This window comes from Orycteropus afer, unplaced genomic scaffold (assembly GCF_000298275.1).
Source record: "Orycteropus afer afer isolate SDZICR_OR568_19922 unplaced genomic scaffold, OryAfe1.0 scaffold00380, whole genome shotgun sequence".
Classification (NCBI taxonomy): domain Eukaryota; kingdom Metazoa; phylum Chordata; class Mammalia; order Tubulidentata; family Orycteropodidae; genus Orycteropus; species Orycteropus afer.
In genome coordinates this window covers 1,184,365-1,209,549 of record NW_006921967.1, presented here as the reverse complement: position 1 = coordinate 1,209,549, position 25,185 = coordinate 1,184,365, and the positions used below count along the sequence as shown (strand labels likewise).

Genomic DNA, 25,185 nt, shown 5'->3' with positions numbered 1-25,185 from the left:
CCATAAAGTGCTGTCCTCCCCTTTTCTCCATGAGCGCTCACTCTCAAAGCTGAAGTTTTTTTTCTTGGTGAGCAACTAAGTCACTGAGTTTTGCTTTAGCTTTCTCTCATCTGTTGGATAAAATCTGTTTCAGCCTGGTGCCAAGAGAAAGAGAAAAGGAAATAGGGCAAGTCTGTCAATAGATTATAGGTTAGCAAGGATTTTAGGGTGGGGAAAAGCTAAAGATGCTTAAGAACACTGATGTGTCAGGCTGCATGCTAATGGATCTTGGAGCCTCACTTGGCTAGCTACACAGTGGAAGCTGATAGAGAGAAGATCTTTCCTAAATATGATCTAAGAGAGATCGATGGAAAAAAAGAATATATCCACAACAATGTTTAAGGGCACTAGGCATCTTAGAGCCTGCTCCCTAGTTCTCTAGAGCCTGTTTTAATTACTGTAGTTTATAATAGTTTTTAAATAGTATGTTTTGAAATTGAGAAATGTGAATCCTTCTACTTTTTTCTTCAAGACTGCTTCAGCTGTTCAGGGACCCTTGCTCTTTGGGGTTTTAATATACAAGCATTTCTAAAAACAACAATCATTTATATTCTTAAAATATCATCAACCATTGTTGTTGTTGTTACATGCTGTCAGGTCATCTTCAACTCACAGTGACCCTAATCCTTGCTTTACCTGAGCCTATCACTGCAGCCACTGCGGCAATCCATTGATAGCCTCCCCCTTTTTCACTGACCCTCCATTTTACCAAACATGATATCCTACCCCAGGGAATGGTCCCTTCTGATAACATGACGAAAGTAGGTGAGACAGAGTCTAGCCATTCTTGCTTCCAACATTCATTCTGGCCGTGCTTCTTCCAGGACAGATGTGTTCATTCTTTTAGCAGTCTATGGTACTTTAAGCATTCTTTGCCAACACCACAACTTAAGAGGGTTGGTTTTTCTTCAGTCTTCCTTATTCCTTGTCCAGCTCTCACATGCATATACGGTGACTGAAAATACCATGGCTTGTGTTAGGTACACCTTAGTCTTCAAGGAGATCTCTCTGCTCTTCAGCAGTTGAAAGAGGTCTTTTGCAGCAGATCTGCTCAATGCAATACATCATCTCACGTCTTGATTGCTGCTTCCATTGGTGTTAACTGTAGAACCAAGTAATTATGAAGTCTTTGACAATTTCAATCCTTTCTCCATTTATCGTGATGCTGCTTATTGGTCCTGTTGTGAGGATTTTTGTTTTCTTTATATTGGGGTATAATCCATATTTCAGACTGTAGTCTTTAATCTTCATCAGTATGTGCTCCAAGTTATCCTCACTTTCAGCAAGCAAAGTTGTGTCATCTGTGTACTGCAGGTTGTTAATGAGTCTTCTTCCAATCCTGATGCTACCTTCTTCTTCACATAGTCCAGACTGTCAGATTATTTGCTCAGCACATAGAATGAGTAAGTATGGTGAAAGAATACAACCCTGATACACTCCCTTCTTGATTTTAAATCATGCAGTATCTTCTTGTTCTGTTCAAAAGACAGCCTCCTAATCTATGAACAGGTTACTTATGAGTACAACTAAGTGTTCTGGGATTCCCATTATTCTCAATGTTATCCATAATTTGTTATGATCTGCACAACCTAAATGATTTTCCTAGTCAGTAAAACACAAGTAAACATCTTTCTGGTATTCTTTGCTTTCAGCCAAGATCCATCTGATACCAACAATGATATCCCTTGTTCCATGTCCTCTTCTGAATCCAGCTTGCATTTCTGGAAGTTCCCTGTTAATAAACTACTTACAGATGAGTAAGTGCCTCTAGCACAGCATCAGTTTGCTGAAACATCTCAATGGGTAGTCTGTCAAATCCTGAAGCCTTATTTTTTGCTACTTTCTTCAGTGCTGCTTCAACTACTTCCTTCAACACTACTGGTTCTTCATCATATTCTACCTCCTAGAATGGATGAACATCGACCAATTCTTTTCAGTATTTTTGTGTATTTTTCCATCTTCTTTTGATGTTTCCTGCATCATTCACTATTTTGTCCACAGAATCTTTCAATATTGCAACTCGAGGCTTGAACTTTTTCTTCAGTTCTTTCAGCTTGAGAAATGCCAAGCGTGTTTTCCCCTTTTGGTTTTCTAACTGTAGGTCTTTGCACATTTTATTATAATAAATAACTTTGTCTTCTCAAGTTTCTCTTTGAAATCTTCTGTTCATCTCTTTTATCTTGTCCATTCTTCCATTTGCTTTACCTACTCTCTGTTCAAAGGAAAGTTTCAGAGTCTCTTCTGACATCCATTTTGGCCTTTTCTTCCTTTCCTGTCTTTTTAATGACCTTTTGCTTTCTTCATGGATGATATTCTTGATGTCATCCCACAATTCCTCTGGTTTTTGGTCACTGGTGTTCACTGCATCAAATCTATTCCTCAGATGGTCTCCAAACTCAGGAGGGATATATTCAAGGGGCTCTTGTGGACTTGTTTAAACTGCCTTCGGCTTCAACTTGAACTTGCATATGAGCAGTTGATGGTCTGTTCCACAATCAGCTCCTGGCCTGGTTTTGGCTGAAGATACTGAGCTTTTTCATTTCCTCTTTCCACAGATACAGTCAATCTGATTCCTGCGTACTCCATGTGGCGCAGTCCAAGTCTAGTCTACTGAAAATTTTTGAATCATAAGAAATAGATTTCCAATTACCTAATATTTCATTATCATTTTTAATTATCTTTTCCTCTTTTTAATCTTTTTCCTCAAGAGCAGAATACAGACCATTAAATTACTGTTTCTAGAACTATTATAAGAATTTTTTTCTTGAATTCTAGGAAGATTCCTCCATTTTTACACAAAATAAACAACTCCTAGATTCTATATAAAATGAAAAAAAAATTGGCAGGGGTCCTACATTTTTAGTTTTTCACATATACATTTTCATGATTCTCTTACAACTTCTAAAATATTTACTCTCATCTTTTTTATTCCTAATATTTAAATAGGAGCTCTGGTAGCATAGTGCCTAAAGCATTTGACTGCTAACCAGAAGGCTGGCGGTTCAAACCCACCAGCCACTCCCTGGAAGGAAAGTTGGGCAATGTACTTCCATAGTGATAACCACCTCGGAAACCCAAGGAGGGGTTCGTCATGAGTCGGGACTAATCGGACGGCAGTGATTTTGGTTTTATTGTTTAAATGTTCCTTCTCTCCTGTTTTCTGAGACTTAAGCTCCAAGGGACACTATGGGGCTCTGGTGGCATAGTGCCTAAGGCACGTGAGTGCTAACCAGAAGCCTTGTGCTCAAACCCACCAGCCACTCCTCAGAAGGAAGGCAATCTACTTCCATACTGATCCTGCCTCAGAAACCCGAGGAGTGGTCACTATGAGTTGGATCCGTCTCAACGCCAGTGAGTTTGGTTTGGTTCTGTGAATTGTATTCCATGAGTTGCATCTTGCCCATCTAGAAAAAGCCTTTCAAGGCAACCTTGGTGTTCCCCCACTTCAATGGAACCAATTCCTTAACTTCACAGTTAAAAATCCTCACTATCAGGCTTCAAACTATTCTTTAAAGAGTATATCAATTAATAAACTGTTCAGTGCCTGTTTAAATCAGACATCATATTATAACTTTTTGTATCCTTTTCCTTATTTGAATGCAAAGTCATTTTGTTAAAACCAGAAATAACATGGTTCACTGGAGATCACAGTTACCAGGTATCAAGATTGGTGCCTGGGTTCTCTAACTCCAACATACCTCCAACACACACACACACACACACACTTTTCCCTACTCAAATATTACTTCCAATAGACTGTTCATAACCTCTGGCCTATGAATTTTTCTCCAAGGAATAACACTGACCTTTGCACTTATTTTAGAAAAATGAATGCTGATACTATTAAGAGTCTTAGTTCTCATAAACCATGTTGTTTAATTAAAAATAGGAATCATAAAATATGATTAAAGTAACAAATTATAAACCATTCTAACAATCTTGAAATAGACTCTACTTTTGTTACAAGGTTGTATTTCCATTTAGGTAATAAAGATTTTAGAAGCTGCATAAATGGAAAGCTTTTTTTATCCCCTCGGTTCAGAACTGTTTAAATACCATCTGAATGCTCTGTTGTACAAAGGTTGGATAAGCCCCAGCTTCCTCCCCTCCCTCTATAAACTTTATTTTGGAGTAATTTCAGATTAGCAGTAAAGTTGCAAAGTAATTCAGTTGTTGTTGTGGTTGTTAGGTGTCATCAAGTCACCTCCGATTCATAGCGACCCTATGTACATCAGAATGAAATACTGCCCAGTCCTGTGCCATTCCCACAATAATTCAGAGTTTCCTTATATCCCCTTATCCAGTTTCTCCCAATGTTAACGCCTTACATTACCATGATACATTATGTCAAAACTAAGAAACAAACACTGACAGACTAAAATGAACAAAACTCCAGACTTTATTAGGATTTCTACCAGTATTTCACTTACTATCCACATTGTTCTAGGATCCAAACCAGCATACATTGCATTTAGATGTCACACCTCCTTAGTCTTTTGCAGTCTGTGACTTTTTCTGATCTTGACATTTTTGAGAACGTGTCGTGTATTTTATAGTATATCCCTAAATCTGAGTCTGTCTGATGTTTTCCTCATGGTTAGAATGAGGTTAGGGAGCAGAAACCAACCCAGCTACAGAAGTATCCAAAGTAAATAAGCCTACAAGATTGTAAACAGGGAACCAGAGAGACCAACCGACAAATGAGGACAACTACAAACCACTAAGAGGGAAAAAAATCTGTGTCATTACAGAACTTCTAGATGTAGGAAAGTCAAGACAACTACAGACAGAATGGACTGTTCTAAACTTGGGAAGAAAACTATAAATCACAGGGTAACCTCAAAGAGAAATGATAAACCTTCACATCAAAATAAAAAAGAGGACCAGCATAAATATTCAGCAAATACTAAAACAATAGCAATGAAGAAAATGATAACATGATTCATAAACAAAACGAGCTCAGCATAGAAAATTGTATGGAACAAAGAAATCAACACAATGAAAAAGCACATGACAAATGACAGCAACAAATTCATATTTGCTGATAATTACATATCTGGCAAGGAACTTATCTATAAGATTGATGGAAAACTCCAACTCCTCAACACCAAAGGAATGAACAATCCAATTGAAAAATGGGCAGAAAACATGAATAGACATTTCACCAAGTAGGATTTTGAGGTGGTCAGCTAATACATGAAAAGATGCTCACTATCCCTGGCCATCAGAGAAATGTAAATCAAAACAACAATGAGATATATCATCTCACCCCAGCACTGATGGCAAGGTTCAATGAGACAGAAAATAACAAATACCGGTAGGGATGTGGAAAGACTGGGACTCTCATACACTACTTATGTGACCATGAAGTGACACAACCACTGTGGAAAGCAATATGGTGATTCCTTAGAAAGTTGAAATTGGAGATACCATTTGACCCAGCAATCCCATTACTAGGTATATATCCTAGAAAGGTGAGAGCCAGGATAGGAACAGAGATGCACACTCATGTTCATCACAGCACTATTTAATAGCAAAAAGATGGAAACAACCTACGTGCCCATCAGCGGAAGAGTGGATGACCAAACTACAGTACATACACATACTGGAATGCTATGCAGCACTAAAGAATAATGTAGAGTATGCAAAACACTGCATAATATGGATGAACTTGGAGGACGTTATGCTGAATGAAATAAGTCAATCACAGAAGGACAAATATAGCATTAGTTTGTTGTTGTGGAGGGTCAAGGAAAGGTTTATATATGGAGGGAAACTTTCTGTTAGTTGCCGGTGGGGAGGGGAGGGGAGGGAACACTGAAAAAAAAAAAAATGCATTGACCCATGTCACTTTAGTTTTGTGTATTTCACTGTACATAAATTATATTTTAATAAAATGCATTTACAAAAAAAAAGAATGAGGTCGGGGAAGAATATTACAGAAGTGAAGTCCCTTTCTCAACTCATAATATGGGAAAGAGAAGGTACGTGATACCAACATGATGCACCACTGATGATGTTGACCTTGACCATTTGGTTAAGTTAGCATTCACTCAAAAGCTACTATTTTTCCCTTCCTCAAGCTATATTCTTCCGAAGCAAGTCACTAAACCCAGCCCACGTATCCTGAAAAGGGCAGTATCTTTATATATTATTTGGAATCTTCTATAAGAACAAGTTGTCCTTTTATCTTCAATTTATTTTATGTAGCTTGTAAAATTTTACTATCAAATAAAATCCAGCACTGTATTTTTTAAGTATGCAAACTCCAAATCTTAAGACTAAAATAGTTAAATAAATATTTACCTATACAATCATTTGTTTGTTGTTATTGTTATGTGCCGTGCAGTTGGACCTGACTCATAGCAACCCCTCCTTGAGTTTCTGAGGCAGTATCACTATGGAAGCAGATTGCCCCATCTTTCTTCCAAGGAGTGGATGGTGGGTTTGAACCACCAGCCTTCCGGTTAGCAGTCAAGTGCCTTAGGCATTACGCTACCAGAGCTCCTAAATGAATTCATAGCTATCTATTTTGTACTTTTGGACATAATCCAATTGTTCCAGTTTTGGTCCCTGGGAGTTCTTAGTTGGCTCTTTAAGTCCACTGACATAACTTCATCCTTTTGTTTTCTGAATATGCTTACTTACACTAGTTGTACTACAGCATGCTCCATACTCACCATGCCCTTTTCCCTGCCCCAACTCTAGGCATGGATCTGGCTGCTGTTTCCTTTTCTTCTTTTTTTCCCCTTTGTTTAATAATACCTCTTTTTTAAAAATCACCTTTCCAATACTGATTAATTAAAAAACAAATTTCTGTAAAATAAATCAAATGTATTCATTTTACAGTTCAGGTCTATCATTCCAACATCACTTTCTGACTGAACATTCTAATTTTTTTTAACTGTGGTAAAAATACACAAACATCTGTCAATTCAAAAACTTTTATATGTCTTATTCAGTGACACTGGCTACATTCTTCATGCTGTGCAACCATTATCACTATACTTTTTTGAATTGAAGGAGCCCTGGTGGCACAGTGGTTCAAAGCTAGGCTGCTAAGTGAAAGGTTGCTGGTTTGAATCCACCAGCTGTTCTGTGGGATAAAGATGTGACAATCTGTTTCTGTAAAGATTTACAGCCTTGAAAATCCTATGGGGCAGTTCTATTCAGTCCTATGGAGTTGCTACTAGCTGGAATCAACTCGATGGCAATGGGTTTTGCGTTTTCTGGATTATTCCACCATCAATAACATAAACTTACTGCTCCCCACGCAATAACCTTCCCTTTCACCCTCTCCTATCCTTGGTAACCACTACGCTTTGGTTTCTATCTATTTGCCTGTTTCACATAAGTTGATATCATCAGTATTTATCATTTTGTGACTAACTTATTTCATTCAGCATAATGTTTTCAAGGTTCATTCATGTGTGGCATGCATGAGGACTTAATTTCTTTTTCTGGCTGAGTAATATTCTACTGTATGCATATACCACATTTCCATTTATCTGTTGATAGACATTTAGGTTGTTTCCACCTTTTGGCTACTGTGAATAGTAATGCAATCAACACTGGTGTAGAGGTTTCTGTTTGTGTTCCTGCTTTCATTTCTTCCAGGTTTTTATCTAGAATTAGGACTGCTGGATCATATGGTCAATGAGTCTAATTTTGAAAAGATGTATTAAAATCTCCTACAATTGTATAATCAATGTCACTGAATTATATACATACATATGGCTGTATGTATGTTGAAATGGGAAAAGTTTTGCTATATATATTTTTACCACACAAACAAAAAAAATCTCCCACAATTTTACATGAACCAAAATCTTAACCGCATTTTAAATATTTTAGGGAGCTGGAGCTCTAGTGGCACTGTGCCTAAGCCATTTGACTACTAGTCAGAAGTCTGGTGGTTCAAACCCACCAGCTACTCCTCAGAAGGAAGGTCGGGCAACCTACTTCCACAGCGATATTGCCTTGGAAACTCAAGGAGGGGTTGCTATGAGTTGGATCCAACTTGATGGCAGTATTTTTTTTTTTCTTTAAAAAAAAAAAAAAATTTAACTGCTATATTCTTATTAACTGTGCCCATAACAAACTGTTCTTTTATCCTGTTTAGTGCTTATAACTCTTAATTCTAGCTGTTTTTAAAATTTTACTCAAGTTTTCTTTTTGTACTTCTCTTGTGCCTCTCTACATCCTTTTACTTTCAAATTGTTATTTTTTTATGCCTTATTCTACTAACAATACAGTATACTAGGTTTAATTAAACTTGACAGTTTACTTTTTACTAGATATATTCAACTTGATGGTAACTATTACAAGAACTAACTTCATTTGTCCTTTCACTTAACATCATTTTTCAATCGATTTTTATTTGTTATTATTTCACATTATTTCCTTTTCCCTTATTTTCATTGGTTTTTACAATGTACTATTTTTTTTTAATATTTAACAAACTACCATTCCACGCTCAACCCCTATTACAAACCTGTTGACCATGTTGTGTTAAAATGTTATCAAGATTCAAACAAGATGTTCTAATGTACACACCCTAATGGATGAGTCCTTTAAAATCCTTTTACCTGCTCGTTTTCCTCATTACTGTCAATTCCAATTCATCGCAACCCTCCAAGACTTCCCTGCTTTACCTTCCTCCTTGCCAAAAAAAAAAAAAAAAAAGCCTTTAAAATTATTTGTATTTCTTTCTATCTCCTCACCGCCTACATTATGCTGGGATGGTTTTGAGTACTTAGTTACAGACTATTATTTATTTCTTCTTCACTGCTCATATCTGTTTAGAAAGTAGAACATGTTCACTTTTAAATGAATGCGATTAACTTGTTTTTAATTGTCCCAAATTATAAATTATGCACAATATTTTATTTTAGAAAATCTCAAATGCTTATCAGGTACCAAAACTTCCTTGATTAAAATATTCTAAAGCTTCTATTTCACTAATATAAAATCCAAACTGTTCTACTTTGCAAATTCTTTTACGATCTGGGCTCAGCTGACTTCTCCAAATCTACCTCACAACATTTCTCCTCTTTGCACCCATGCTCTGGCCAGTGACCCTTCATTCTCTTCTTTCAATAAGCCAAATTCATTCTTGCATTATTAACTTTCACTTTTTCCCTATCTTGGCATTCGGGATGGCTGATACCTTCTCATTTAATCTATGGTTAAATGCTAGCTTTGTAGTAAGAGTTTCTATGAACATGTAACCTGAAAAAAAAAAGTTGCTACTGTCAATCATATCATCCAATTATACTTCTCAACTATTTCATGTTTTACGTGTTCATTACTGGTCTTTGCCCCATCACTCTGCCCCAGCTACAGGACTAGAGGAATCTTGTCTGTCTTACTCATCACAGTGTCCTCATTACTAGAACATAGTAGGCATTCAAAGAAATATTTAGAATGAGTAAAAATGTATATCCAGAAGGCAGTAAGTCATTAGAAGTTTATTTACCAAGTCAAACAACTATATAAACACTGCTGTAAAAAGATGAATAAAAGCAAACCAATGACCACCATACATAAATTCAATACTGTCAGCTGACACAAAAATGTCCTAACTCAGGCAGCTGTACAGATTATTTGCCCAATCAAGAGGTATACATTGTAGGGTTGTTTATATTTATTGATTGGGCAAATAATGCTGGAAATGGAATATATTTTAATCTGTTTACTGCCTCACTATCTTTTTCCAGAGTCTCCATGTTTAATCACTATTTCTTCATTGTGTTTTACTATGTGTCAAGAGAGTCATTCTTCTCTTACCTCAATTAGCCTTCTTTAAAAGTAAGTTTGCTGCTCTTCTCTAACATTTATTCTTTTAAACGAACTTCAGAATAAACTGGTCAAATTTCTTAGAACAACAAAGTCACTGAGACTTTGAATAGACTGCATTAAATTCACTTTATTTTAAGAAGCACTGGCATCAAGTAACATGAAGTCTTTTTATCAACTATGAATGTAATATATGACTCCAATTAGGTTCTTTAGATAATTTATTAACATTATTTATTTTATTACCAGGTATTTCAGTTTTGCTGTTATTCTGAGTGAGATTTTAGCCTTCCCAATATATGCTCCAATGGATTAGAGTGAAAATAAAGCAAAGCATTAATTAATACTACTAACCTTGTAGCCAACCATCTTGCTATACTCATACTACTGCTAAGGTTTCAGATGACCTCCATAATTAAAAACGATAGTATCAACTGAATACAATTTTATTTTCAGATATCTTGAGACAGCAATTGACAGTACTATTAAAACTAGTAGTCTCTGTCTCAAAACAATTCAGCAATATTTATCAAAAGCTTTAAAAACACTTGTAATCTATTCCAAAGTATTCCTTTCCCGAGATTTACCGCTAGAGATTTATACAGAAATTTGTTCTCAAAAGTGTTTTATAAAATGGGGGGAGAGGGGGAGTGCTAGCACAGAAACCAGCTAATAGTGGGGGGGGGGAAGGGCACATCTTTGTAACAAACTATTATGTAGCAATTAGAACCCAAATTAACAACATGAAAAAATACTCAGTACATACTGTTAGGTCATAATGCAGAATACACAATTACATTTCCATTTTATTATGACCTAACATTAATATATATACATTTAATATATAAAAATATATTTAAAAGTACATGTTGTTTGGTGACGTCAAGTTGTCTCCGACTCATGGTGACCCTATGTGCAGCAGAACGAAACACCACCCGGTCCTGCACCAGCTCTGCGATCCCTGCTATGCTTGAGCCCATCACCACAGCCACTGTGTCAATCCATCTTGCTGAGGGCCTTCCCCTCTTTCATCGACCCTCCACCTCACCAAGCATGAATGACATCGTTCTCCAGGGAATGGTCCCTTCTAATAACATGGCCAAAGTAGGTGAGACGAAGTCTGGCCATTCTCGCTTCCAAGGACATTCTGGCTGCACTTACTCCTTGACAGATTTGTTAGGTTTTTTAGCAGTCCATGGTACTTTCAGCATTCTTTGCCAGCACCACAACTCAAAAGCATCAATTCTTCTTCGGTCTGCCTTATTCACTATCCAGGCTTCACATGCAGATGAAGCAACTGAAAATATCATAGCTTATATCAGGCACACCTTAATCCTCAAGGAGACATCTTTGTTCCTCGGCACTTGCAGCTATCTTGCCCAGATATTTTCTGACGTCCTGACTGCTGCTTCTATTGGCGTCAATTATAGAACCAAGCAATATGAAGCCTTTAACATCTTCAATCTTTTCTCCATTTATCACGATGCTGATTGTAGGGCCAGTTGTGAGGATTTTTGTTTTCTATATATTGCGATATAATCCATACTGCAGACTATTCTTCAATCTTCATCAGTATGTGCTTCAAGTCATCCTCACTTTCAGCAAGCAAAATTGTGTTGTCAGCATATAGCAGGCTGTTAATGATTCTTCCTCCAATCTTGATGCACATTCTTCTTCATATAGTCCAGCTTCTCGGATTATTTGCTCAGCATACAGATTGAATAAGTATGGGGAAAGGATACAACCCTGACGCACTCACTCCCTTCCTGATTTTAAACCATGCAGTGTCCCCTTGTTCTGTTCAAACAACAGCCCCCTGATTTATGTACAGGTTCCTCATGAGTATGATTAAGTGTTCTGAAATTCCCATTCTTCTCAACGTTATCCACAATTTGTTATATCTACACAATCAAATGCTTTTGCATAGTCAATAAAACATAAGTAAACACCTTTGTGGTCTTCTTTGCTTTGAGTGAGGATCGATCTGACATTAGCAATGATATCCCTTGTTCTATGTCCTCTTTTGAATCCAGCTTGCACCTCTGGAAGTTCTCTGTCAATATACTGTTGCAACCATTTTTGAATTATCTTCAGTAAGATTTTACTTGTGTGCAATATTAATGATATTGTTTGATAATCTCCACATTCTATGGGATCACTTTTCTTTGGAATGGGTACAAATATGGATCTCTTCCAGTCATTTGGCCAGGTAGCTGTCTTACAAATCTCTTGGCATAATCCAGTGAGTGCCTCCAGTGGGGCATCCGTTTGTTGAAATATCTCAATGGATATTCTGTCAATTCCTGGAACCTTGTTCTTTGGCAATTCCTTCAGTGCAGCTTCAACTTCTTTCAGTATCATTGGTTCTTGATCATGTACCACCTTTTGAAATGGATAAAGATTGACTAGTTCTTTTTGGTACAGGGACTCTTATGTATTTCTTCCATCTTGTTTTGATGCCTCCTGCATCATTCAAAATTTTGCCCATTGCGGTGTAGTAAATTACTTAGTGTGGCTTTTCTACCCATAAGTCTTTGTAAACTCCAAGGTGGGATTTTCTATAAGCAACTGAGAAGCTCCTGATTGCTGAAGTTGTCCACCTGGAGTATTTCTGTTGGGAGTGGCACAAAACAATGTTCTGGGAGGTGCCCACTCTCTCTCAGGTGCTTAGACTTCTGATGCTATGATTGGCTAGTTTGACCACCCTGCTGGGTTCAAAAGGAGGTCTCTCTCCTAGAGGCAGAACTCTCTCTGACTGCTGGTTGAGGAAGACGTGCTGCTGAAAGTGACATGCGCCCCGGAAAGAGACACGTGCTGCTGGGAAAGAGACGCAAGAGACACGCATTGCTGAGTGAGACACCAAGGGACCAGCACTGCTGGGAAAGAGACTGTGAGAGACTGTTGGCTGAGGGACGGTGGCCTGGGAGAGAGACTGAGTGTTTTTCCTCAACTTGAATTGTAGTCTGGTGCTTCCCTAATAAACCTCATAATCTGTGAGCTCTGTGTGGCCACTGCAGTGAATTACGAACCCAGAAGACAGGTGGTAGGTGCTTTGGGAGGAACGGTTGGAGAAAGGGCTGGAGGGAGGCAGCATGTCTGGCCTTGCAGTAATAGGCCTTGTGCTATTGATGGTGATTCTGTCCTCCTCTTGGGGGATTAGAGGAGGTCGGAACATGTGGCCTCCTTGCCGGTTTTGCACCCACAGAATCTTTCAATATTATACAACTCCAGGCTTAATTTTTTTCCTCAGTTCTTTCAGTTTCAGAAATGCCCAGCTTGTTCTTCTCTTTTGGTTTTCTAACTCCAAGTCTTTGTACATTTCATTATAGTAACTGGCTTTGTCTGCATGAACTGCTCTTTGAAATCTTCTGTTCACCTCTTTTATCTTGTCCATTCTTCCATTTCCAGTCGACTCGTATGCATGTGAGAGCTGGACAATGAATAAGGAAGACAAAAGAAGAGTTGATGCTTTTGAGTTATGATGCTGGCCAAGAATGCTGAAAGTACCATGGACTGCCAAAAGAACTAACAGATCTGTCCTGGAGGAAGTGCAGCTGAAATGCTCCTTAGAAGTGAGAATGCCCAGACTCTGTCTCACCTATTTTGGTCATGTTGTCATAAGGGACCATTCCCTGGAGAAGGATGTCATGCTTGGTAAGGTGGAGGGTCAACGAAAGAGGGGAAAGCCTTCAACAGGATGGATTGACATGGTGGCTGTGACAATAGGCTCAAGTATAGCAAGGATCATGGAGCTGGTGGGGGATCGGGTGGTGTTTCGCTCTGGTGTGCATGAGGTCACTATGAGTCAGAAACGACTCAATTGCACCTAACAACGACAACTTCCATTTGTTTTGGCTACTCTCTGCTCAAAGGCAAACTTCAGAATTTCTTCTGACATCCATTTTGGTCTTTTATTCTTTTCTCATCCTTTTTACTGACTTCTTGCTTTCTTCACAGATGATGTTCTTGATGTCATTCCACAATTCTTCTGGTTTTGGGTCACTGATGTTCAGTGAATCAAATCGGTTCTTCAGATGGTCTCTAATTTCAGAAGGGATATAATCAAGATAATATTTTGGCTCTCTTGGACTTGTTTTAATTGTCTTCACAACTTCAAGTTGAACTTGCATATGAGCAGTTAATGGTCTGTTCCACAATCAGCTCCTGGCCTGGTTTTGGTTGAAGAAATTGAGCTTTTCCATCATCTTTTGCCATAGATGTAATCAATCTAATTCCTGTGTACTCCATCTGGTGAAGTCCATGTGTATAGCCACCATTTGTGTTGTTGAAAAAAGGTATTTGCAATGAGTAGGTCATTGGTCTTGCAAAATTCTACCATGCGATCTCCAGCATTATTTCTGTCACCAAGGCCATATTTTCCAACTACTGGTGATTCTTCTCTGTTTCCAACTTTTGATTCCAGCACCAGTGGTAATGAACACATCTTGATTGCATGTTCGGTCAATTTCAGACTGCAGAAGTTGATAAAAATCTTCAATTTCCTCATCTTTGACTTTCGTGGTTAGTGCATTAATTTGAATAATAGTTGAATTAACTGGGCTTCCCTGTAGGCATATGGATATTACCCTATCACTGACAGCATTGTATTTCAGGACAGATCTTGAAACACCCTTTGGGATGATGAATGCCATGCCATTCCTCTTCAAATTGTCATTCCTGGCACAATAGATCATATGGTTGCCTGATTCAAAATGGCCAAAACCAGTCCATTTTCGCTCACTAATGCCTAGGATATCAATCTTTATGCATCATTTCATTTCTGACAACTTCCAATTTTCCTAGATTCATACTTCGTACATTCCACGTTCCAATTATTAATGGATATTTGCAGCTGTTTCTCCTCGATTTGAATCGTGTCACGTCAGCAAATGGAAGTCTTGAAAGCTTTACTCTATTCATATCAGTAAGGCTGGTTATACTCTGATGATGTAGGTCTTTCCCAGTCATATTCTGAGAGCCTTCCAACCAAGTGGCTTGTCCTCCTGCACTGTATTAGACAGTGTTTCCAGGCTATTCATATAGTTGCCCAGTAATATAACAGAGTATTTTTCTGCTATTCATAAGGTTTCCCCTGACCGATTCTTTGAGAAATGAATACTGTCATAGGAGAAGTAGATAGGAGGGGAAAATAACTGGAAAGAAATACATTACAATCCTAATGATACCATTGTCTATTTGGAGAACTTTTTGAAAAATTATAAAATCTCTAATTACAGTTGCCTTTTCAAACACACCCTTCAGGTAGACCTTTCTAGCATTTCATTTATATTATTGTATATACTTTTCACATTTGTACCTTTCTGTTGTTTAAAATACTTTACAATGTACACACTTTTCACAGTAAAAGATATACATATTAACAAACTTAATTAAAAATTCACTGTGCTTAGTTTTATAACATGTAGACAGATTCTTTATTCAGGAGGAAAAAACAACAGTTCTAATACCAAATTATATAGTTTAGATTGATGGCACTACCATACACACTGTATTCACAAGTTAATTTCTCTATGATGTCAGAAAGAATTTGAGTCATTCAAGTTGTCATAAGCCATTCCACAACACAGAGAAACGGCAGTAACTATTTTTTAAGTTTGCAAGCTCCAAATCTTAATATTCCTATTTATTTCAGCAGGGTTGTAAATGTAAAACGCACCTCATTGTGTTCAGTATATAGTACGACTGGAAAAATAAACTAGAAAAGAGTAACCTTCCACAAATACAGTTTATTTATTAGATAAACCAATCTCTTATAAACAAACCATTTAGATCAAGATTTATAGTTCTTCATATGTTAAGGGATAAAGATAAAAGATCCTCCATTATTCTTCAAATATCAGAAAAAAGAAATAGCTTACTATTGAAGAGGAAGGAAAAAAAGCTCATGCCCTTTTCTGAAAAAAATTCACAAAGTAAAGAATTACACATTCATAAAGTAAAAATTACTACATTTAAAGATCTTCTCAGTTTATCTCTAATAATTTTAGGTAAGGATCCAATGGATTAACAGGCTTAATTCAGCCTTACTGTAAATAAACTGCTGAATAAAGCACTCATGTGTTTTAATTGTAAGCATCTTTCAATAAACAGTTACTGCTTCATATTAAATTTTCAAGGTCTTCAGAGTCCCTGTAGGTAATCTTCGTATAAAAGATTAAAAGAATTTTTATATTTAGTATAGCAGGTTTAAATTATAATGTATAAATCAGTTTTATCTCATTTGTTCCTCACAAACCTCCATTAAAACTGGACAAGTATTACTACTGCCTTGGTACAGGAAGTAATGTGTCCAATGGTTATGATGGTTACTCAGTTCTCTGTATTCTGACCCACATTCCAGTATTATTCCAACAAAATTGTAAGCTACAAAAGGGTAGGAATTTCTATTTGCTCTTAGAATAGTGCCTGGCACATATATGCATTGTTAAATATATCAATGAATAAATTTACACCATAGAATTATGTATAAGGAACCAAAATAATGGAAAAAGTCGGTAGAAATCTCCAACTCTACTTTAAAAAATGAATAACCTAAGATCTTTTATTACTCTGATAATATAACAATACCTACGTTTTGTCTACTATATGTTGTTATGGGCCGTGGAGTCGGACCTGACTCATAGCGACCCCTCCTTGAGTTTCTGAGGCAGTATCACTACAGAAGTAGATTGCCCAACCTTCCTTCTGAGGAGTGGCTGGTAGGTTTGAAGCACCAGCCTTCTGGTTAGCAGTCAAGTGCCTGAGGCACTACGCTACCATAGCTCCTATTATAATATACTGGGAAGAATTTTACTGAGAGAAAACAAAACTCTACTTCATATATATAATTGTAAAAAGAATTATTTAGTGTACATTTCTAACTTTTATTAAAAACATATTAATGTTTTTACTTAAAAAAAAGGAATCATGAGTTAAAAATTAAAGATATGAAATGAGTACTTTATATAAGGAAGAATGATTTAGTAAGAAAATAAGATAACAGGGGAAATATTATATTTTTTACGCAAACAACATGCATGTTACACAGTTGGTTGGCTGGTCGGTTTGCAAACTACATAATCCCCTTGTACATTAGTTCCCTATGTACGTTGTGTGCACTCTTTGTGTTGGGACACTACATGCAAAAAATACAGTGCTTATTTTCTCCTAGGAAGTAGGTAGTATAACATTTGCACAACACATTGATTTAAAACATGTAAGACTTGTAATATTGTGGTGGCTTGTGTGTTACTTTGATGCGAGAATTTATGCCACTGGTATAACTAGTATATTGACAGAGTCACCCTAGGTAAGTAAGTTTCAGTGGAGTTTCCAGACTAAAACAGAGTAGAAGGAAAGACCTAGAGATCTACTTCCAAAAATGAAGACAATGAAAACCTTATGGATCATAAGAGAACATTATCCAACTCACTTGCTTTGGACACATCATCAGAAAAAAACGCAGTGTGAAGCAGAGAGTATGGAAGATTGTTGGTGAGATGGATTGGTACAATAGGTGCAACAATGGACTAAAAAATGCTGGCAATTGCAAGAAACTCAGACTGTGTAATGTTTCATTCTGTTGTATATAAGGTTGCCATGAGTCAGAGTTAACTCCCCTGCAACTAATAACAACTGAAGTATTTCATAATTATAAAACATCTGAAATTTTTGTTGGAGGGATTATCCTTAAATTTATACATCTGAAACTCAGTGTTTGTGAAAATGGAATATATCCTTCACAAAATATTGCACACTGTTCTTTTTACTTTGATACCTTTAAAGGAAATTACAAATTATAGAATTAAAAAAAAATTACAGAATGCCCCTTCTTTTGATATTCACCAGTTACATCAAAGTATTTCAAGGGCTTAAGAGCCAAAAGAATAGCACATGAAGTAGCCAAAAAATAGCACATGCTTAAAAGTTTCTGTATACAGAGAGAAGCTGTTCTTATGGATTCATGCTTTAGAACAATATCATGTCACTATTCAAAGAAATATATGTTCTTAAAACCTTTCTCCATGTCATTTTTATTATTTAACATTTTTCCTAAGAGACTATGTATGTATACTATGTACACTGCCAATGTTACTCCAAAGAAAAGAAAAAGCGATAAAAGAGAAATGTGGATTATGAGATTTTGCTATAAATGTTTATGTCAGAATAGGAATACATCTGTTGTTTAAATTATTTAACACTAAGCTACTTCGGTGTAAAAACAGAAGTATTAACACCAATGAAATGTAACAAGAAAGATTTGATAATGTAACTTAGAGCAATTTTACTACTAAAAATAAAATTAAAAAAAAAAAATAACCTCACTGCCGTCGAGTCAGATCTGACTCACAGCGACCCCTCCTTGGGTTTCTGAGGCAGTATCACTACAGAAGCAGATTGCCCAACCTTCCTTCCAAGGAGTGGCTAGTGGGTTTGAACCACCAGCCTTCTGGTTAGCAGTCAAATGCCTTAGGCACCACGCCACCAGAGCTCCCAATTTTACTACTAAGACATTGAAATATTCTATTTTTAAAGAAAAATAATCACATCAGCATAAATATATAATAACCATTTATAGAAAATGCATATAGAAAGTTATTGAAACACTACCACATAATCCAAAAATCATGCTACTATTACGTCCTTTTAAAAGAATAACTAATAAGCTTTAATGATGAATGCTAATTCAATGGCTATTTTTCAAAGCATATAAATAAAGAACTGATACTTTACAGCTATATCCATGCTCAAATTTCATCAGTATTAAGCTTACCTTTCTTTTCGGTCCAGATTGCTTAAAACATGAAAAAGAAAAAAAAAGTAAGAGGCGAGACCTCATGGTTGCTATATCACTGTAGCTTTAATAATAAGGTAAAACTATAATGTGATCAATTCATTTTAAACACATTATATACATGTTATATACAATGTTTTGAATCTTGTTTTATATATATATATATATATATATATATATATACACATACATACATATATATACACACATTGTTTTACAATTTTTGTCAATATACAAAAAATAGACTAACAATCCTCCTCTTAACATTTAACTGGAAGAAAGAAAAATGTGTAAAAATAAGAAAAATTCTTGAAAGGCTTTATTCAACTATAAAACATTTAAATTTTTTAGTGGTTATTAAATTGTATCCATGAAATACATTAAATTTTCAGTGATTCCAATCAATCACAGAATTATGAAAAAATTTCAAATATTTTGAGAATTACCAAAATACGGCACAGAGTCATGAAGTGAGCACAGACTACTAAAAAACTGGCACCTATCATCAACTTGCTCAATGCAGGGTTTGGCTTCCACGAACCTTCCCTTTTTTTTTTTTTTTAAAAAAAAAAAAAAAGCAGTATCTTTGAAGTGCAATAAAGCAAAGCAAAATACAATAGGGTATGCCTATACAGATTTTTAAATTTCAGCATTTTATTTTTTCATACTAGTAATATTCCTCAATCACTATACAGCAATATAAACAACTTATCTTTTAAAAATGGATTAAATTATTACTTAAAATAACATTAAGGGAAAATACTAGAATTTTAATTCTTTCTCACATCCTAGTGACTAATCCACCTAATGCTACTAATTCCTAGTAGATAAACAGGTGTGAAACACTTGTTCCCATATTCCACTAAAGAACTACAAATTACTCAGAAAGGAGGTCTAATTTGCTTAGAAATCAATTTTTAGTGCTCACATCAAAAAAGCATGGATTGAGTGTGTGAGTTACCAACTGGTGTTATTTCTTTCAAATAAACAGTTGAAAACATTAAGATAAAAAAATCTAGGAGAAAAAAGCTGTAAAAACCAATGTATTCACTTCCACTTGACATCTGACAATTGTGCCAACACTACTAATATAAATCAACTATGGAAGCAACCATCTTTGATGAAAGCTTTCCTTGGGCCTCTGAATGAGGCATGTGGTGTAGTGCCTAAGGCACTTGACTGCTAATCAGAAGGCCAGCGGTTCAAACCCACCAGCCACTCCTCAGAAGGAAGATGGGGCAATCTACTTCCGTAGTGATACTGCCTTGGAAACCCAAGGAGGAGTCGCTATGAGTCGGGTCCGACTTGACGGCACTTAACAACAACAACTTCAAATGCTTATTTAATACTTTGCGTTCTTCCCTACTCTGGTCTCTGTGATATTACTACATATACCATTTAATCATTTGTTCACTTGCCTTTCTACTCTAATTAAACTTGAGGTCCAATGGCAAGGATTTTGTCAATTTTATTCTTTGAATATTCTGTACCTCCTCAATACCTAGTATGAAATCACTGTACATTTTTAAGCTCCCCCCCCCCAAAAAGAGAGTGATTTTGATATATTTTTAGAGGGAAAAAATGGAAAGCCTCTCAGTAACTTGGCCTTCAACTTCAAAATCATTTTAGTGACAGTTACACTGCAGTAGGAGTAAGAAATGCATATTCTTATACAGAATAAATAAAAGACAAATAAGTAGAATCAGACTTGCTGAACAGACACTTGACTCATTACAGTTCCTTTTACTGCCCCTATAAAGTTCTTGTATTCTTATTCAGGATTGTTTCTTTAAGTATGAATTAATTCAGGTTTTTTCTTTTTACAAACAACATTTTACTAGCAAATATTAACTAAATCTAGTCTCTTATGTACGCAAGTGATGATACACATGCAAGGTACAATAGGTACACAGATCTAAAATAAAACAAAATACTAGCTAAATTTCACACTATAATCACTTTTTTAACCTTACCAATGAGGAAAGGAGAGATGGAAACAATAGTTCATAGCACAAGTAATTTTAAACAATGAGAAAATGTCAATAATAATTTTAGTTTTAAAATGTATCACTTAATTTAGTTGTAAATTTTAAAGCAGTATTTCACTTTATCACATTTTCAGAATATCAAGACATCTTTATCAATGGACTCTATCAACATGATCAGTGTATGAGAAAGAATTACGTCTTTCCTTCTCCTCTCTTCCTAATAACTTTCCTTTTATTATTTATTCTCATGTTTGTCACATGTAGGTCAGACAGATTGATTGGTGTACTCTGGCAGTAGGTCAAGGCCATTTTAAAAAATATACACACTATTCTGTGTTTTAAATTGATTTTCTCAAATATCTTAAGTGAAAAACATGATAAAATAACATATTTAAGCAAAAGAAAGGCTTCCTTATCATCCAGTTAGAAAAAAATTTCAGTCTCTATTTTAACAAATCTAAGTAATAACAAATGTAGCCAGGGCTTTTAAGAGTCAAGATACATTTTCTGAATGAGTAACAGCCTAGTTTGTCATTTCCAAACTAGACTAGCACCTAAAATATATGCTAAATCTCTAAGCTTTATTATTTATCAAAAAACTTCACCTCAACTCTTTATAATGTAATAGATTATTTAATGGTTGGAAACTAAAAATTTCTGAGTCAACTGAAAAGGATGTAATGGTTCTGAAAAAACTTCCTAAATATTTAAAATACCAAACTCTCCCCAAGTATTATGGTTATTATTTCAAAGTTCAAGTAGTACTTCTAAGATCAATGAAACCACTTAATTCTATGAAAATTCTATAAAATACAGAATTTCTTCAGAAATTAAAAATAATATAATTTATTTTGACAGTATGGAATCTTATAAGTCTTATAAGGAGTGCTGGTAGTGCAGTCATTAAAACAATTGGCTGCTAACCAAAGGGTAGTGGTTTGAACCCACCAGTCACTTCACTGGAAAAAGATGAGGTAGTATGCTTCCCTAAGGACTTCCAGCCTCGGAAATCCTACAGGGCACAGTTCTTCTCTGTCCTACAGAATCGCTATGAATCAGAAACAACTCAAAGGCAGTGGTTTTAAATTTATAAACCTTATATTATATGGAAGGTAAGGAAGACAGCTCTGTCAATGTTATGATATCAGCTTCGTTTAAATATCTTCTTAGATCTACTGGAATAGAATGCCATAGAATGGGCCCTAATTATAAAACTCTACACTTACAGAAGATAACTTAGTAAGAGGCAAACAGGAAATATAAAATTCTAGGACATGAATTATTTCACAGACATGAATCTCTCTCTTTACAGATAATGAAAATATAAAGAAGTTCCATAAAAGGAAAAAATTGGTTAAAAAAAAGTGAAATTTTTCTATTAAAAAGCATATGTGTGTGTGTGTGTGTGTGTGTGTGTTAAGCAAAGACAACAATTAGAATCCTTACCTTTGGGCTGCTGTTTTTACTACTGATATCTGTGCATTAGCATGATGAAAACGTCTACCGTGAACTATAGTTCCAGAACATAATGGTGCATTTTGTGTATTTTCACTGCAGATTAAAGAAACAAAAATATATGAATAAGGAAAAAGTACATACATATATGCAGCAAAATAAATCCTTTAAATTCTGAGCTCAGATATCACTTATTTACCCCCCCCAAAAAAAAAAAAAAGGTCCATTAGTCTACTTTTTGAATTTGTTTTTGAAATGTTTCCACTCTATTTCAAGAAAGAAGATAAAGAGTAGAACACTAGAATAGAAATCAGGAGTCCTAAATTCTACTTCTGATTCTGCCTCTGACATGAAAGTTACTTAACCTGCATGAATTTCAGTTTTCTATCTATAAACTGACAGGGCAGAAATAAACTAGTGGTTTTCAACCTTATTTCTAGGAGATAAAATAGCCCAATCTGATCCGTTTCAGCAGTTCACTGTGACAACCAGTAGGAGAGCTGGGTATGTTTGGAAGAGAAAAAGAGTAAGAAATCATAACAATAAAGAAATTCCTTGTTAAGATAATCTTGGTAAGCATCCCCTATAGGAGATATGATCACCCCTCTCCTATGGTGCCTTCTACTATTAAAACCGAGATTTTACTTCCTGCATGAAAGCAAGCTCATCTTATGAAATTTCAGCCTACTGAAATATGTCTTGTATTATTTTTCATTCAGGACCAAGAAATCATTGCAATCAACCCTATTCCCAAGATTTAAAGCAAAGAATCCATACATTGGGACCATCCTACCTCTTGGCCCTACTAACAAATTCAAGAGAAAAGGGTGGACTTATTGGCTGCAAAGGTGTTAAACCCGTTGTTTTCTGTAGAAATATGTGGTAAAGTGCCTATACCTCAATTTCTTATTGTTGCTCAACATGTTAAGTCCAATTGGGTTGCCTTTCAAAGTTTTAAAGCTTTCACTCTTGTTTCGTCTTACATATGTCTTCAAGATGAAATCACCAGAACTAGTAGCAACAATTTCAGATCGACGATTTAACTGCAAAAAAAAAAAAAAAAATCAATGTTAAAGAGTCAATTAACACCATAATATAATAATTTATCAACAACTATTTGAAAATCCATTTTGAAAATGTAAAAACTAGTAGAAATAGACCAGCTATTGGGATGGAGGAGAAGGAATGGCAGTAACACAGACCTATGAATAATTCAACCATATTTTCTTTTCTAAAGACAATGCAAATATATAAGAACATGATTGTTTACATTTTAAATATTCCCCAAAATATTTAAGGAAAACATAGATGATACGAGGGTAGAGGATAATCCTCTCTCCAGAGTGTGAAAAGTAAGTGTCTCTCTCTGCTGAATAGCTTCACTGCCGCCTACAAAACACTACCACTAATTATGGTTTATCACTTGTCATTTCAACTTGTATTTTTCTACAAGGACTTTTGCCTTAGCAAGGGAGTTTTTACTCAAATATAGAAAGATGTCTTTATATTTTCGTTGGTACAAAAGGTAATAAATATATGAATACAATCTTGGAGATCACAGTATGACGACAGAACACATCGTTTTGGTAAATACTTCTCAACAAAGAAACCTGCCATTTATAGTACAAAACTTTTAAAAGTTGTTTTTAGACTCTACGACCTTGTGTCTGATTCCTTAAGAGCCCTGGTGGTGCAGTGGTTAAGCACCGGGCTGATAACCAAAGGGTTGGTAATTTTAACCCACCAGCCTCTCTGCAGAAGAAAAATGAGGCAGTCTACTTCCATAAAGATCTACAGCCTTGAAAACCCTTATAGGACAGTTCTATCTTGTCCCATATGGTCGCTATGATTTGACTTGACGTCTGTGGTGGGTAGTGGTGGTAGGTTTGAATCTTACCGAGTGTTTCATTAAGAACAACATTTTAAAATGACTTGTCTACTTTTGTTTTTGAAATGACAGTTTAAAGTTTTATTTTTCAGAACTTTCCATTAGAAATATAGTCTTAAGAAGACAGTAACTTGGAGATTTGGCAAGATGGCGGAATAGGCAGATAAGCTACACAGATGCTCTGTAAATAAGCAATGAGAAACCAATTGAAACCGATACAGAAGACAATCCTAGAACCCTGAGCTATGAAAAGGAAGGATAAGGAAGTGGATTAAACAGCAACTAGTAGAAGAGCTTGAATGAAACAGTAAGTAAGAAGACAAACAGAGCTGTGGACTTACAGTTGTCCTGATGGCATAGACATTTTGAATATTTCCCAATAGCAACCTTAGAATCAGCTCTGCTCACCAAGGCACTATGGGCAAGGACTGCCTTGGTGCCTGATGACCAGAAGGGGGAACAGTGAGCGACGGGACTGGCAGACCCTGAGGACTACTGACAGCTGTCATGAGTGCACAGCCATTTTGGATGTTTGCAAGTGGCTGGTGCAAACATCTTGAGTGTGTGCGGTTGCGTTCTTGCTAGGACTGCTACCTAGGAGTGGGTTCTGCCTGCCAAGGACAGCACAGGGAACCACACTGGAGACTGATGACTGGGGAAGTGCGATATTCCCCTTGTTATACTCTTGTGTCATGCACCCTCTTGGGAACAGGGGTGTGGCTGTCCCCGTGCCTCTACCCACCACATTCACCAGCCAGGGCTACATCCTGTTCCGGGCCCAAAAGAGCCTGGGTGCTGTGATGCCCCCACACACACCCCAGTTTTGTCTTTGTTTGTTTTTAAATTATTCTTTTTATCTTCTTCCTTTCTTGCTCTCTTTCCTGTCCTTGATTCTTGTGGGTTTTTTTTCCCCACCCTCTTTTTCTCTTCACTTTTCCTGGTTCCCTTATTTTTGCTTTCTGTTATTTCTTCCCATCCCTTGTTTTACCTTTTGCAGTTTTCTACATTCTTTTACTCTTGCTTTTTTCTACCCTCCCCATTTATTATAGCACTTTTTTTTTCTTTTTCTCATTATCTTTTATCCTTTTTGAATATACTCTGAAATTTTTTCTTTTTAATTGCATTTTTATTTTTTGGGGGACAATTGTTCCTCTTTGTTTATGTGGTTTCACTTTTTTGCTCTCTTGTTTTTGTTTTCTTGGTAGTTTTTTTTTTTTTTTTTT

The 25,185-nt window shown here is 36.0% G+C and overlaps 1 protein-coding gene across 1 annotated transcript in view; it reads right to left on the bottom strand.

The window, feature by feature from the left end:
• SENP6 (SUMO specific peptidase 6) overlaps nt 1-25,185 on the bottom strand; it is a 155,722-nt gene that overhangs the window by 72,551 nt on the left and 57,986 nt on the right. Inside the window, exons 6-8 of the mRNA XM_042782584.1 lie at nt 22,972-23,117; nt 22,066-22,170; nt 18,611-18,631 (exon numbers count right to left, since the gene is read on the bottom strand). Coding sequence (XP_042638518.1) covers nt 18,611-18,631; nt 22,066-22,170; nt 22,972-23,117 — 272 coding nt within the window. The remainder of the gene's footprint in view (nt 1-18,610; nt 18,632-22,065; nt 22,171-22,971; nt 23,118-25,185) is intronic.